General features: G+C 43.4%; 1 protein-coding gene across 5 annotated transcripts in view; it reads left to right on the top strand.

The window, feature by feature from the left end:
• Positions 1-15622, top strand: part of RICTOR (RPTOR independent companion of MTOR complex 2) — an 85729-nt gene that overhangs the window by 33099 nt on the left and 37008 nt on the right. For 3 of the 5 annotated variants that reach the window (XM_060190976.1, XM_060190975.1, XM_060190977.1), the window contains 9 exons: positions 533-659; positions 3720-3889; positions 6171-6238; positions 9098-9165; positions 13783-13865; positions 14511-14598; positions 15125-15215; positions 15326-15392; positions 15505-15585. In XM_060190976.1, the coding sequence (XP_060046959.1) occupies positions 533-659; positions 3720-3889; positions 6171-6238; positions 9098-9165; positions 13783-13865; positions 14511-14598; positions 15125-15215; positions 15326-15392; positions 15505-15585 (843 nt within the window). Of the gene's footprint in view, positions 1-532; positions 660-3719; positions 3890-6170; positions 6239-9097; positions 9166-13782; positions 13866-14510; positions 14599-15124; positions 15216-15325; positions 15393-15504; positions 15586-15622 lie in introns of those variants that run through there. The other 2 variants (XM_060190978.1, XM_060190979.1) reach the window with 2 other exon arrangements.

Here is a 15622-nt window from a genome sequence, read left to right as displayed (position 1 = left end):
TAGTCCCAGTTCTGCTCAGTGTTGTCCTTTCTGATCTTGTTTTTCAACTTCTGTCTATGAGTGAGATCATCCCATATGCATCCTTCTGTTTCTGACTTAGCTCACGTGACATGATTTCTTCAAGCTCCATTCCAAGATGGGGTGAAGAAGGTGCAATCACCATTTTTCATAGCTGAGTAGTATTCCATTGTGTATATAGACCAGAACTTACTCAGCCACTCATCTGTTGTTGGACACCTGGGTTGCTTCCAGGTTTTTTTTTATATTTATTTGTTTATTCCCTTTTGTTGCCCTTGTTTCATTGTTGTAGTGCTTCCAGGTTTTAGCTAACACTTTTCTTTGTGACAGTTGTTAACATTTTCTGCATTATTAGTGATATAGTCCATTGTAATGTCCATGTGAAGAAGAAAATTAGAATTGATGACTGAATTAAAAAAAATTCTAAGGTGACAAATACTGTAGCTTATTACAAATTGCTTCACACATGTATCATGAAGTGAACGGCTTTTCTCTCTGATTTCTCCTGTTACAGATGATCACTGTGAATGCTTCCTTGTTCCCTAGCTCTGTGGCCAACTCTCTGATAGCAGTTGGGAATGATGGACTTCAAGAAAGAGACAGAATGGTCCGAGCATGTATTGCTATTATCTGTGAACTAGGTCAGAGTTGTCTTCAAACAATAAACATGGAATGTTTGTGAGCTAATTGATAAAACCCCACAGTATCGCTGATGCATGGATTTACTTATTTTTACTGAGATGACAAAGAATATTCTTTTTTATAAATTTTTCTTTTTTTATATTTATTCATTTATTTCTTTTCCCTTTTGTTGCCCTTGTTGTTTTTCATTGTTGTTGTAGTGACAAAGAATATTCTTGATAGGGAAATAAAGAATTTATTATTTAATAACTGTAAAAGTGATGTTAAAATACACACTACAGAAATTGTTCAAATTCTAGTAAGTAGAAGAAAGTCTGGACCTCATACATAGTTAAGCACACTCTTGATGTGGGCTGAAAATAGCTTTCATAATGAAACAAACCTAACTGCAAAAGGTGGAAGAGTGATATGTAGCAGAAATATGGATGAATGTTCAATTATTGAAAGGAAAGGGACTTTGGAATTATCCAAGCAAAGTAGGATTCCAGCAGCTAGTAAATCATGATAAGGAGACAGAAAGCGGTGAGATGCCGAGACCCAGCAGAAATGAAGAGAACAGACATTATAGAGAAATGATTCACTTGGATGATTTGCACCAGTGCAAAATCTCAAAGAAATACAGGACCATTGAACATACTTAAATTTTAACTTGACTTAGTACCCCCAAAAATGTAGTTTTATATGACAAGATATTTTTTCCTGCCGAAAGTAAGAAAAAAAAATAGCTTTTATTCACTCTTGATAAAAACAAATAGGTAGCAAAACGTTAAACAGAATGTGAACCAGACTGCTGTTGAGGGTTTTAAATTGCACGCACAGTTATGTCAATTTGAAGACAAAGCCAGAAAGTTGATGAAGGAAAATTGGATATAATAGAAACTGGACCACATGCCAGTGTTTGGGATGCCTAGAACACTATTTTCAGAGCTCACTTCTTATCACAAAATGCTCTTACAATTAAGCAAAAGATAATAAAATTAAGGGAGTGAGTCCAAGAGATAGAATAAAAAGGAAACTTATGCAGGGAGAGCAACAGCGAAATTGATGTCAGAGAACAAATTCAACCTCATGTGTTAATTGCAAGAAGGAAATAGTGATATTACATATGACGCACACGATTGTTTGAAAAATGCAAAAGTCAGAGAGACAAGATTACTATGGAGACCAGGATGAAAGTATAACTTCCCAGTTATAACCATTTTATGATGTATTTAAAACCTTATTGACATAAATGAGGTTTTAGAAAAAATAGAAGACACTACAGAAGTACTTGATGAAAATGACTGCTTTTAGTAGTTGATTTTTTAGAAATTTGCGTATGAACTTACTAAGGGCGAGGGGAAGCAGGTGAGAAGCAGAGCAGTGCCTGGTGGAGCAGCTCAGAGACTGTGCCTGCTCCCTGGGCTGCAGCAGCTCTCCTCACAACCATGTCTGAGCAGGAAACCCACAGAGAGGGTAAACTGCTGCAGACGGTCAAAGATGGGAAGCTCTAAAGCCCTGGAAGCAGCATCAGACACGTATATGTGTGCGCACAGCCCTGCATCTGTACACACGGTGACAGAAACTAAAATAAGAAGGGCACTTTGCTAGCATTCTAAGTGTCTCAGAGCAATACTTACTTTTGCAGGTAGGTCTCTAAGTAACAGCCTTTTACCTCTTAGTCGTCATTCTTCTAGAAATCCTTAGTAGCATTAGTAAGACCAGTTGTAAATGAAGTTGACATATAGGAAAGAAGTCTTTATTGCATTGTAGATAGTATATCGAGAAAGTCGAATTAGCTAGAAAATGGAACTTAAATAATTCAGTGCGGTGAACATGCAGTTGATTGATTTTTGTTGGGCAGTAATGGGAAGTATAATAGAAGGAATTGAATCTATTTTCAAAATAGAATGCCTTATTGAAAGTAGGGTAGTAAGATGTGTACGAGTTGTGTGTGTGTTCAGGGTACTTGTGAATTTGCCTGATTGTGCAACTCCTACCTGTGTCTAGAGCCGAGAACAGTAGGCACTCCATTGCTTTCTGTGGTGGCTTTTTCCTTTCTGATTTTTAAAAAATTATCTTTATTTATATATTAGAAAGAGACGGCCAGAAAGTGAGAGGGAAAGGGGAGATAGGGAGGGCTAGAGACAGGGAGACACATGCAGCCCTGCTTCACCAACACATAGAAAGTTTTCCCCTGCAGGTGTGGTGTCTTCCTGTAAATGAACTGGGTGGTGGAGAGGGATGAGAAGGTGTTCTCAGAGCTTCTGACAATGCTGGGATTCCTATCCCCTGATGAGGAGACTTAATTACAAAGGTCTCTACCTTTGTTCAGCATTTATTCAGCTGTAAACCACTAAGATTAGTGCATTATCTATGTTAATTATGCCTCAGTTTAGTAAACATGGGAAAGCATTCTGAGTTCTCAAATGCAGCTGAAAGAGCGAAAAGAGGCAAACTCGACATTTGAAATAATATAAATGGCTGTGGGGAGAGTAATGTTTCATGTATTTAAATAAAGTATTAAACCAGGCTGTGAAGAGGTGGAGAAATAAGAAAGAATAAAGACTTGCAGACCCTTAATACATCATACATCAAGAGGACAAAGTTGAAAAGAATGCAGTGATAGTTGATTAAACATTTGAAAATTGAGTTTATTGTATTAACTGGCCAGTTTACCAACATAAGAAACTGAAATGCTAATCATGCACTCACTTAAAACACAGACGTGTGCAAGCATGCATATAAATGCTTGATCTTCAGACTTCAGACTAAGGAAGGGGTTTCTGAGCTTAAAATCTAATCTTAAGAACTTCAGATAAATGCAAAATCACATTATTCAAAAACAGATAAAGAGCTACTATTTCAACTGTGTAAAGGAATTCTTTGTGATTAATAGGAAAAAGAATCATTTATGCTTTGGGAGTTACAGTCAGAAACTCTTAGAAAGAATCCATTTATCTATATGCCCTTGTTATTAGAAAGTTTTCCAAGGCAGAACAAAATTAAGAGTTACATTAATAGCCTATATTTCTGATGATTACCCTAACTGTATATTTAGTGTTTCTTTTTCATTTTAGCACTTCAGAATCCAGAGGTGGTGGCCCTGCGAGGTGGACTAAACACCATCTTGAAAAATGTGATTGACTGCCAGTTAAGTCGCATAAACGAGGCCCTCATTACTACGATCCTGCACCTCCTTAATCACCCAAAGACTCGGCAGTATGTGCGAGCTGATGTAGAATTAGAGGTAGGGACTGAAATATTCTTTTCAGAAAACGACTTTAACTACGTCCTCTTATTTTGAATTTGTAAACTTTATAGATGCGGCACAGCGTTCATTAACAAGCCAGAATTACCAGACTTGGCTTTACTCCCAGTAGTATCGTCACTCATTCTGTTGGAAAGGAATTTAAAAATAATTTCCAGGTGATTTTGTGAATGTGTAGAGTGAACTTTTTTTTTTTTTTTTTTTTAGCAATGACAAGTTTTCTGAGCATATCAGAGCACAGTGAGGTCATAGACCTTTCTTTAAGACCTGCAGCCTTGAATGAGAGCGCGTTGTTTGTGAATGGCTCTGGGCTCAGTGAGCGCACTAGTCCGCAAGCCGTTTCGCCTTCACTCTGAGCTTGGAAGCACGTGGTCAGCACCTGAGGCCACAGAAATAAAATGTACATCTTTCTTTCTACAGCATTATAGCTTAAAAAAATAACTTCTCTGGTTTTTCCAGTCAGTGTAAAGTAAGGCTGTACTACACTATTTATATAAGAAAGTGTGTTTCAGTTTGGTATTCTGTCATCACACACTGTCAGAATGTATCGGATACACTGTCTTCTCTTGTAGACACCACAGAGTAAGTCAAGGGTTTGTATCAACGCTATATCGATGCTACATGGATACGTGATGGCTCCTACGTTGCCTTTCTAGACCATCATATAGCACTTTTCTATTATAATAGGGCTGCTAGAAATATTTGAGATGATAAAACCGACATCAGCCTATATCATTAACAGATTTAAGCATACTATATTCCTTAACAAGTGTAAAAATTACGAAAATTCAGTGGGAATATGATTTTTGTATGAGAGTATTTTATGGTGTTTTCTGTGCAAGTTCCTTCATCACCAAGTATGAACACTATCTTTTTTAAAATTTACATTTCTTTATTATTTGGTTGGATAGAGAGACATTGAGGGGGCAAGGGGAGATAGAGAAAGAGAGATACCTGTAGCATTGTTTGTGAGCCCTCCTGTAGGCGGGTGCTGGAGGCTAGAACCTGGGTCCTTGTACTCTGTAACATGTGCACTTGACCAGGCTGCCACCACCTGGCCCGGAATCTGTCTGTCTAAGACTGGGGGACTATTAGAATGAAAGGTTATATACTTCTTTGCACCGTGTGTATGAACGCACATTTATCTTTGCCTTCAGTATAATTCTGTAATGGAGTTGCAAAGCCTTTATGTCCTGCTAACTTTATCACTTTATGTAAGTGATTAAACTCTTGTCTATTGTTCCTTGATAACATGAAGTTCATGTTTGCACCTCAAAGGGTTATTATGAGCAGTGGGTGGTGGTCGCCACAGCAGAAGCAGCAAGCAGCCAGGAGCACTCCTGCAAAGCCCATGACGGGACTCCAGGGGGCAGCCTTCCAGGCGCCTCCCATATATTCTGGGCTTAGTTTCACTGCCCCTGGCACTTAGTAAATGGCAGATGCTCATTCTTCATGACCTTCTATTGATCGTCACCGATCTATTGATTTTTATTGATCATCAGTCAACTGAGAATTGAAACTTGACTTTATTCCTATTAGTCATATTTTCATATTTTTCATTCTAAATCAGTCCTTTGATTTTATTTTCTACCAAAGGGCCTATTCACATCGTCACTGCCTGTGCAGTTAGTCCATGTGCTCTCCTGATTAAAAATGCAGCTTTCGATGCACCCTTCCTGCATGGGATATATTTTTTATTTCATGGGGAAACAAGGACTTCATATGCTGGTGAGATAGATGGTCACTGAGGGTTAAAAGTTAACTGCACTTTTAAAATCGTAAACCAAGAAGCAGCATTTTGAAACTCAAGTAGCAGAAACTAGTTCATAACATCTGCTATGGAAAAGACGAATAATTTTAAAAATACATGTCTGAAGGATAAGCCTGTGAAAGCATCGAGGCTCTCTTTATCAGCTACAAAAGGAGAATTTATAAATAAAGCCATGTGAAGCATGTCCAGGAGGAAGCGGGGTTTGAGAGAGTTATGGCGGCGCAGGGGCCATAGAGTGTAAGCGAAAGAGCCTTGCGGAGGCTGGCCTGCTCTGCCCTTGGTTTCCTGAGGGCCTTGAGCTGAAGTGATCTTTCGAAAGTTCAGAAATTCTGTGGCATTCAAACATCCTTTGATGAGTTGGAAGAAATACAGCTCTCAGAATGCGGACCCAGTACAAGTACAGGGGACTGGAGTTAATTGGGGCACGTACAGGAGGAATGCATTGTATAATAGTGTTTCTTCTTTCTTTGCCTTTTTTTGTTTAACTAGAGAATTTTAGCACCCTATACTGATTTCCACTACAGACACAGCCCAGACACCGCTGAAGGACAGCTCAAGTAAGTACCCTCTGCCCCTTCACTGTGTAAGACAACCTGGGTGGTACTCAAGGCAGAGAAGTGTTCATTTAATCAGGAAGTTTCCTCTTTCACAGAGATGTTTCCTATTCTCGTGTTTATATATGTGGTTTAAGAGTTAAGAGTAAATTTTGGGAAATTTAAAGGATTGCAATTCATATATATATATATATATATATTACATAAAGACAGCCAGCAACTGAAAGGAAGGGGAGAGAGAGAGAGACAGAGACATGTGCAGCCCGGCTTCACCACTTGCAAAGCTTTCCCCCTGCAGGTGGGAACTGGGGGCTTGAACCCGGGTCCTTATGCGTTGTAACCTGTGTGCCACCTGGCCCCTTGGTAATTTTTTTTTTTTGAATGTAGATTCAGCTGCTGCAGTAGAGACCTAGATCTTAAATCATTTTCAGTTGTGATTATCTTAAGCATCTAGTATTGAAAGACTGAACTGAACGAGTGAAATGGAAGGTGATGGGAAGCAGTGCCTTAGGGCTTTGAGTAAGTTGAACAGTGCATTCTGTAGAGAGTCAAAGCACTTGAGTGCAGGCTGTTCGTAAGAGGTCGGGCGGAATGATTTCAGTCTCTTGGAGGAAAAAGCACATGCTTGTTAGGCTTGCTTTTGAAATGATTTTTCAGTTTGTCTTTTAAAAAATATTCGGTTTGCTAGGACAGAGAGAAGTTGAGAGGGGAGAAGGCTAGAGCCAGAGAGGCACCGAGGCCCTCTTCACTGCGTGTGGAGCCTCCTCCCTGCAGGTGGGACCTGGGGCCTTGAAATGGCTCTTTGTGCATGGTAGTCTGTGCTCGTCACTGGGTGCGCCACCGCCCAGCCCTCCCTGGGCATTCTGTGATGGCATTACACTCGGTGATTCAGGGGTCGAATTGCTCACTGACGATTTGGCAGGGGACATAATCCCAGCAGATGTCCAGTGCGGTGCGGTGCGGTGTTGGCCCGGTAGTACTGTGCGATTGCAAAGACACTTATTTTGGTAGAGCTTATATATTTGGGCTTCCTCAAGTAAGTTTTAGAAGGTTGTGTCTTAACTCCCGAATCAAGAACAGTGGTTTTATAGCTTTGATTGGGTCCATCATTCTTACACATCATACCCTCACTTACAGCATGAGCTAAGAAGTGGAAATAGATGTCTACTGTTTGAGGCTCGCACATCTTATTTCTTGCTGGTCAAGGATGAGTAGGGGCTCCTCAGTTTGCTTCTTGCCTGAGTGTGACACTCAGCTGTTCTCTCTGCTCTGGAGACGCGTGCAGTTCCTGTGGCTGCGCGCTTGGAGGAAGCTTTAATACTGCGGTGCTTTCTTTCCCTACATGTCTGTCTGTCTGTCTGTCTCTCCCCTCTAAACAAAGGTCAGCCTGGAATGGTGAGGCCATAGCAAGATAAAGAAAAAAAAATTATCATCTCATACTAGATTAAAAGTCGAATCTGGAATTTATGTAGAGGCTGTGATGAAAAGATCCCTTTCCAACTCTTCTGAGAACTTTCATCCTTGCTGTCACCGAGCTCCCTGTCCCGTAGCTGCTGTCAGCTTCTAGAGGACACTGTTGCCTTAGCACATGGCTCTTCCCCCACTTCCCAACACAGAATTCTTCAAATTCTTTGAATCTCTCTGGCTTCCCCACTACCGCCAGTTAAGGAAGTTCTCCGGCGGCGAGATGAGGCCTTCCTCTGTCTTTAGGTCTTCTCAGCTTTGGAGATAACTTACACGTGCAGTCACAGTCCGCGTGTTGCTAGCCTGTTGGTGGAATCCAGGAATCACGGTGAAATAGTGGATGGCTGGGGGAACGTTTTCATATTTTTTCTTCCAGGAAGTGAAAGACGTGGATGCAGATGTTTTAGAGTTGGAGAGTACATCCCACCAAAGTGCTTCCTTGCCTGTTTGGAGCTTTACTTTCATTGCATTTCTGGGTGTGCCAAGTGGCTCTAACATGGGTTTATTACGCAAGGTCAGGGAGCAGGACGAGTGCTGGGACAAGGAGCACTGAAGACTTAGTCTGGCAGTTGCCCTCTCACACCGGTGCACTGGTGCCTGGCTGTCATTCTCACTGAATCTAAGGTTATTTTGGTGTGCGTGTGCCTCTTGCTGCTTCTCTCTGCTGTAGACTGCTGCCCCCTTTTCTTTGTTCTGTCCGGGATCTCTTTGTTAGGGCAGAAAAGGTGGCAGTGTGCTGTGAGGACAGGTGGCTGAAGTGGCCTAAGCAATGAGCGCAGTGTCATTAAAATCGCCATGCCAGCTAGTACGAGAACTGGGCGTACAGCTCCGTGGACAACGTGGAGAGCACTCCAGGAATGGTGCGATGTCAGGGATTGAACTCAGGGCCCTTTGCTCAATAGAGCATCCAGTACCTTTCCCACTGGGCCACCTCCAAGATCATTAGTTGTATCTCTCTTTTTTTAAACTTTATTGTAAGGTTCTATGGATGTTTTACTTCATTAATATTACTTATTTATGTTGGCTAGAGACAGAGAAATTGAGAGGGGAGCGGGGAGATGCAGGAGAGAGTAAGAGACATTTGCAGCACTGCTTCACCACCCGAGAAGCCTCCCCTGCAGGTGGAGCCCGTGGGCTTGGACCGTGACCCTCGTGCTTAGCTCCAGGTGTCACTGAGAAAGGCAGTGTGTGCTGAGAAGAACAGAGTGTGTGGCCCACTTGACAGCGGCAGGAATTGTGCGTTGCGGTCAGCACTGCTGATTGGGGGCTCGGCTTCCAGGCACATCTGATCTCAGCGCGTCACTGCAGCTCATGTTAGGTGCGCGGATGGTAATTGATGCCAAGCAGTACTGTTCTAACGCGGCTTTTTATCTGCCCAACGCTTCCTTCTCCCAACAGAGAGGATAGAGAAGCGAGGTTTCTAGCCAGTAAAATGGGGATCATCGCCACATTCCGCTCCTGGGCAGGTGAGTCACTCTTTGCAGTTTATTGTCATACCCAATGAGAAGATCCTTATGTTTTGTTAATTATTGCAGCATCCAGCCTAGTTGGTGACCTTTTACTTTATATGAGATTATTTGAACCACTTGATTTACACAGACTTATTAAAATATGAACAGGTAACCAACGTTTATTTAGTGTATACATTTTTAGTGCTGCGGTGCCTTCTTTCTCTACATGTCTGTCTGTCTGTCTTGTCTCCTCTTTAAAAAAAAAAGCCTGGAATGGTGAGGCCATAGCAAGACAAAAAGCAAAAAAATACGTTTATCATCTTAGACTAGATTTAAAAGTCTGACCTGGAGTTTATTAGAGGCTGTGATGAAAAAATCCATTTCCAACTCATTTAGACTCTTGTGCTAATGGAAATGTAATTAAAAGAAATCAAATGTGCTCTGTAAAAAGTTAGTGAAGGGGAGCCAGGTGGTGGCACCCCTGGTTGAGCATATATGTTAAGTGTGCAAGGACCCGGGTTCAAGCCCCCAGACCCCGCCTGCAGGGGAAAGCTTGGTGAGTGGCGAAGCTTATCAGTTTTCAGTCAGCACTTAGTGTTGCTTGCAAAAGCTTCCCTGTCTGCTCCCTGGCAGGTAGACCAGGTGGCTTTTCTGGCTAGCATACTCTGCTGTAGGAGACGGAGGTGCATTTCCTACCTCAAGAGTAGCCTGGGACCCAGCATTTCACATCATTTTGTAAACTTATTTGAATAACTTCTATCCATATGCCATTCTCCTTTAGAACCTAACACCTAGCTCCTTGCTTCAGAGCTTACCCTCACTTAGTTCTGCTGGCCTCACCACCCTCCAGCCCCTCAGCTTTCTTGCCGTTAAATGAGTTTAATCTGCTTCAACCACCAGTCCAGTGTTGCTGTTACCTTGTTCTTCCTACTTCCAGATTCTGCATTCCTGTTTCTTTATTTCTAATCTCTACTGATACCTTTCTCTGCTTCTCTTAACATACTTTTGACTATAATTCAGTTTTTACTGGGATCTTTATATCTGACTCATCAGTAAGAACTTAGAAGGTTAGGAATCTTCCAACCTTTTGTAGACACAAGAAGAGAAATACTATTTTAGCGGTCTGCATCGGAAATATTTTCCTAGATAATTTTTAGATCTGTGATCCCATTTTACTAAATAATTAGAACAACTTTTTAAAATATTAGATGCTATTTAATTAGATAATTAGAACAGCTTTTAAAAGTATTTGTAGCATTGTTTCTGTGATATATCTAAAATTCAAACCACCGGTAGCCACACGAAATCTTCAGCACAGTTTCTCCGTGAATCTCAGTACTTTGCTTTCCCTGTTTGTGCAGAGAATAACCTGCAATAACCTTACCTTTGTCTCGGTCGTAACCATTAAAATTTAAGAAATGCCATTTGGATGGTTGAAGCAAGCCGTCAGACTTAAATTTGTAATGGAATCTGCCCGCGGAGAGAAAACAGACTCTCCACGTATGTGCTTAGCTAGAAGCGGTGGGACGCTAGGAGTATCCGAGAATCTTCCCGGCACTGTGATGAGGCGAGGCGCACGGGAAAGCCGTGCAGTGCGCGGCCACGTGCTCCGCCCGCCCGCCCGCCCGCCCGCCGGGCCCTGCTGTGCCGCCTGTGTGCTCACCCGCCCGCCTGCCGCTCTGAGTCCTGGTGCGTCCGTCCTTCTCGCACTGCGCTGCGGGTCGCAGACACCTCTCCTCTCGGCTCCCGAGTGGCAGCCTGCACACAGTTACGTGGAGTGCGGTGGCTTCTCCTGGGCCTAGCGAGCGTCTGCCTCTTCCCTTTTCTTTAGTAATGCTTACAGTAGGATGTGCTCGAATCTTGAGTCTCCCATGTCAGGAGTTTTGCGTAGTGCTCAATAACTACTCTAAAACTTTTCAGGAACATTGCCACCGACACCAAGGCTTTTCTGCCCCCTCCCTGGTTCATCTATGACGTCCCCTTAGCACCCAGTCACTGTCCTTTTCATTTTCATCATAGACAGTTTTGCCTTTGCTGAAACTTAAGTGGAATCAGGCGTGTGTATGTATGCTTTTGTCTAAGATGGTTCCGTGCTTCATGATCTCAATAGTCGTTTCTGTCACCCCCGCCTGCCCGTCTGTTCTGCTGAGTAGTGGTCCTTTGTGTGAACGCACATCGTCATGTTCTGTCCTTCTTTTATTTACGTGAACACCTGATTAGGCTCTGCCCTTTACTTTACTAAGTGCATTGACTGTTCGCAGTCTTGCACACGTTTATTTGTGAGCATGAGCTTTCTTTTCTCTTGGGCAAAAGTCCAAAAGGAACTACTGCCTGATCACACCGCGGGCGCGCGTTTAGTGCCCTGAGAGGCTGCCGGGCTTTTCCTTGACATCCTTGCACTATTCAGGCGCCCACTGGCCGTGTGTGGGAGCGCCGCTAGCTCTGCGTCTTGTCAGCACTTGTGCTGCCAGCCTGCTGGTCTGTAGCCTTCCGTGGGAACTTCCCTTCCCCAGTGACTGATGGTAATGACCATTTCATGTGCTTCTACTTTGACCGCATTTAGTTGGGGGGTACAGTTCTTAATATAGTTTGACTTGCTTGACTTGGTTCTTTTGCTTAAAACTTTGATCCATGCTGGAAGTCTTTGGTTACATATATACTTCTGTGTAGTCAATAGACTTGAAAACTAAAAAAAGAAAATTTTCTTCAGTCAAAATAGTGACTTTAGTATTTTTTTTCTAAATTTTAAAAAAGTATCTATTTATTTATTTATTTGCCCTTTTGTTGCCCTTGTTGTTTTTCATTGTTGTTGTAGTTATTGTTGCTGTTGTTATTGCTGCTGTTGTTGGATAGGACAGAGAGAAATGGAGAGAGGAGGAGAAGACAGGGGGGGAGAGAAAGACAGACACCTGCAGACCTGCTTCGCCGCCTGGGAAGCGACTCCCCTGCAGGTGGGGAGCCGGGGGCTCGAACCAGGATCCTTACGCAGGTCCTTGCGCTTTGCGCCACGTGCGCTTAGCCGGCTGTGCTACCGCCCGGCTCCCTTTTTGTGTTTTTTAAAAGATACACACACACACATTTTTATGGGGGGTTAATGTTTACGATACAGTTACTGACTCATTAGAAAAGGTAAATTTCTCATCTGACTGTGACAGGTGTCTGCAAAAACGCTTTCACTCCCAATGTAGGTCCTTCCCGCCAGTGTACACTAGGCCTCCAAAGCCCCACCTCCCCGTGCAGCGCACCAAGCGAGCCCAAGTTAGGCTTTGTGTTTCCCCTTTCTGTTCTTGTTTCTTAAGTTCTGCCTGTGGGCAGATTGTCTTTTTAATTGCCACCAGGGTTATTGCTAAGGCTCTGTGGTATATACTCCCAGTAGTCTTTATTTCTTTCCTTCTTTCCTTCCGTCTTTCCTTCCTTCCATCCACCCATCCATGTATCCATCCATCCGTTAGACAGAGAGACACTGAGAAGACAGGGGAGTAGAGGAGAGATGGGGACACCACGGAACTTCCCACTGCTTGTGAGGCTTCCTGCACGGGGACCAGGGGCCTGAACCCCGGCCCTGTGCGTGGGGCTGTGAGCTTTACGGGGACCAGGGGCCTGAACCCCGGCCCTGTGCGTGGGGCTGTGAGCTTTACGGGGACCAGGGGCCTGAACCCCGGCCCTGTGCGTGGGGCTGTGAGCTTTACGGGGACCAGGGGCCTGAACCCCGGCCCTGTGCGTGGAGCTTTGAGCTTTGGGGACCAGGGGCCTGAACCCCGGCCCTGTGCGTGGAGCCGTGAGCTTTACTGGGCACATGGACACTGCACTGCCCCCCCCCCAGATATTTTCAAACAATGCCAACCTTTTTTTTTTTTTTGCTAAAGTGATATCCTTATACCCTCATCAAAACTGAAGGAAAAGACTATCAGATTTATGAATTTATCTGGGTATGAAACATCAACAGAGGAATTAAATAATAAAATGATTGATTATGTCTAATCAGTATGCAAATAACTTCGAATGTTTGAAATATACTATCACTTAGGATAACCAGATAAAACAGTGGAGTGATCTAGCTGCAGATTCTGCATCGTGTGTGTATATCACAAGCATCAGCTAACACAGTGGAGTGATCTAGCTGGGGATACTGCAGATTCTGTATCGTGTGTGTATCACAAGCGTCAGGTAACACAGGGCAGTGATCTAGCTGGGGATACTGCAGATTCTGTATCGTGTGTTTATATCAAAAGCATCAGGTAACATGGGAGTGATCTAGCTGGGGATACTGCAGATTCTGTATCGTGTGTGTATCACAAGCGTCAGCTAACACAGGGCAGTGATCTAGCTGGGGATACTGTAGATTCTGTATTGTGTGTGTATATCACAAGCATCAGATAACATGGGAGTGATCTAGCTGGGGATACTGCAGATTCTGTATCGTGTGTGTATCACAAGCGTCAGCTAACAGAGGGCAGTGATCTAGCTGGGGATACTGTAGATTCTGTATTGTGTGTGTATGTCACAAGCATCAGATAACATGGGAGTGATCTAGCTGGGGATACTGCAGATTCCGTATCGTGTGTATATCACAAGCATGAGTTTTGAAATTCAAGTCAGTGATCACAAAATTGTTTTATGCTCGCTCACTAGGTATTATTAACTTATGCAAACCTGGAAACTCTGGGATCCAGTCTCTAATTGGAGTGCTCTGCATACCAAATATGGAAATAAGGGTAGGTCAAAGTCATTCTGACAGTTCTTTACTGGCGCTTAATGGAGAAAACTAGTTGCAAACACGACTGACTATCCCGGGGACCTCCTCTCTCCCCAGCGAGTTGTCTGAAAGTCCCTGGTTCTGGTTGGGTCGCCCACCCGGGCCATGCGGGCTCTGTCATGCCTGCAGCCTCGGCCTGATGGCCGCTGTGCTGCCGCGGTCGGTAGCTCCTCCTCCCCGTCTCCACTCTGCCTCTGCCTTTCACTCTGATGCGCTTGGTTCAGTTGGTGAAGCCTCCGTGGTCACCAGCAGACTCACTGCAACCCCGTATTGAGTAGTCACACCCCAAGTCTAGTACAGATCCTTTGAAACACTGTTGTTAGGAACTGTTGCTATTTTATGCATTGAGTTAATAATTTACTTCTAAGTTTTAGATCTGATTTTTCATATTTATAAAATAAAAGATTTAAAGATGAAATCTCTTTAAGAGATTCAATTGTGTATATAGCGGTGACATAACAGTCATGCCTTTTCTCAGAAGGACATGGCATGGCAGCTTCTACAATAGTTCTAGTTCTGCCTTCATTATTTCCCCCCTGTGAATAAGATTTAAAAACCAATGATTTTACATGGAAAAATATACTGTCCTTTTTTTCTCTTCCAGAGAGGTTTGCTTGAAGTGCTTTATGACATTTTCCGTCTTCCTCTGCCTGCCGTGACTGAGGAGTTCATAGAAGCACTGCTCAGTGTAGGTGTGTGCCTCGTGTGCCTCTGTCTGCTGTGCCTCTGTGACACCGTTCCCTTCAGCTGCAATGTGGGCATGACTTACTAATGGAAACAGAGTCCTTCAAAAGAGAGAAATTAGACTAAACTGTTAAGGGTCCTTTTTCCTTACTGCTACATTACATACAGTTAATGTGAAAATAGAACCTCTGCTTTCTGTGTCTAAGAAGGCTCAGTTTCTTCCCTGTCCCTGTAGCTTTTGCACACAAGGAAGTGGAGCCAGTAGAAAGATGAGCCGAGAGAGCAGTAGATGGGGCAGCTTGACTGGCTGCTTGCTGCATTGCCCGACCCTCCCGCTACCCGGTTAATAGGGAGCTGGCTGAGTGAGGCTGCCGTGTCCGTGCACGATATCAGGAGCCTTTTCCCGTATGCTGTTTGAATTACTCTTTGAAGCCAGTATTAAACAGTCACAGCTGGACAAGCAGACAACGCTAGATGTACTTGCCAGCCTCAGTGGTGACTAGTTCCCTTCTGACTGTGGTTTTGCTATTTTAGATCCGGGCAGGTTCCAGGACAGCTGGAGGCTTACAGATGGCTTTGTAGCAGCTGAGGCAAAGACAATTCTTCCCCATCGTGCCAGATCCAGGTAGAGTCTAGACCTGAAGACGGCTCAGATGGACTAGTAGTGGGGTTTCCACCTGATGATTTAATGTAGGAATCGTTAGTAAATTCTTCCCGTGTTGTGTTTGCTTTCAGGCCGGACCTCATGGATAACTATTTGGCACTGGTGCTCTCTGCGTTTATTCGCAATGGACTTTTAGAGGTGGGACTTGAAGCATATTTGACTCACTTTCATTTTTTCTAACCAAATTCTTTCATAGAAAAAAAAAAAAGTCAACATAATATATCCATCAGTGGTATTTCTATTTTCAAAGGGTTTGGTGGAAGTGATAACAAACAGTGATGACCACATCTCAGTCAGAGCTACCATTCTTCTCGGAGAGCTTTTGCACATGGTGAGTGCGGCCATTCACCTTCTTATCACAGAACAGC

This window comes from Erinaceus europaeus, chromosome 5 (genome assembly GCF_950295315.1).
Source record: "Erinaceus europaeus chromosome 5, mEriEur2.1, whole genome shotgun sequence".
Lineage (NCBI taxonomy): Eukaryota > Metazoa > Chordata > Mammalia > Eulipotyphla > Erinaceidae > Erinaceus > Erinaceus europaeus.
This window is presented reverse-complemented; position numbering and strand designations above follow the sequence as displayed.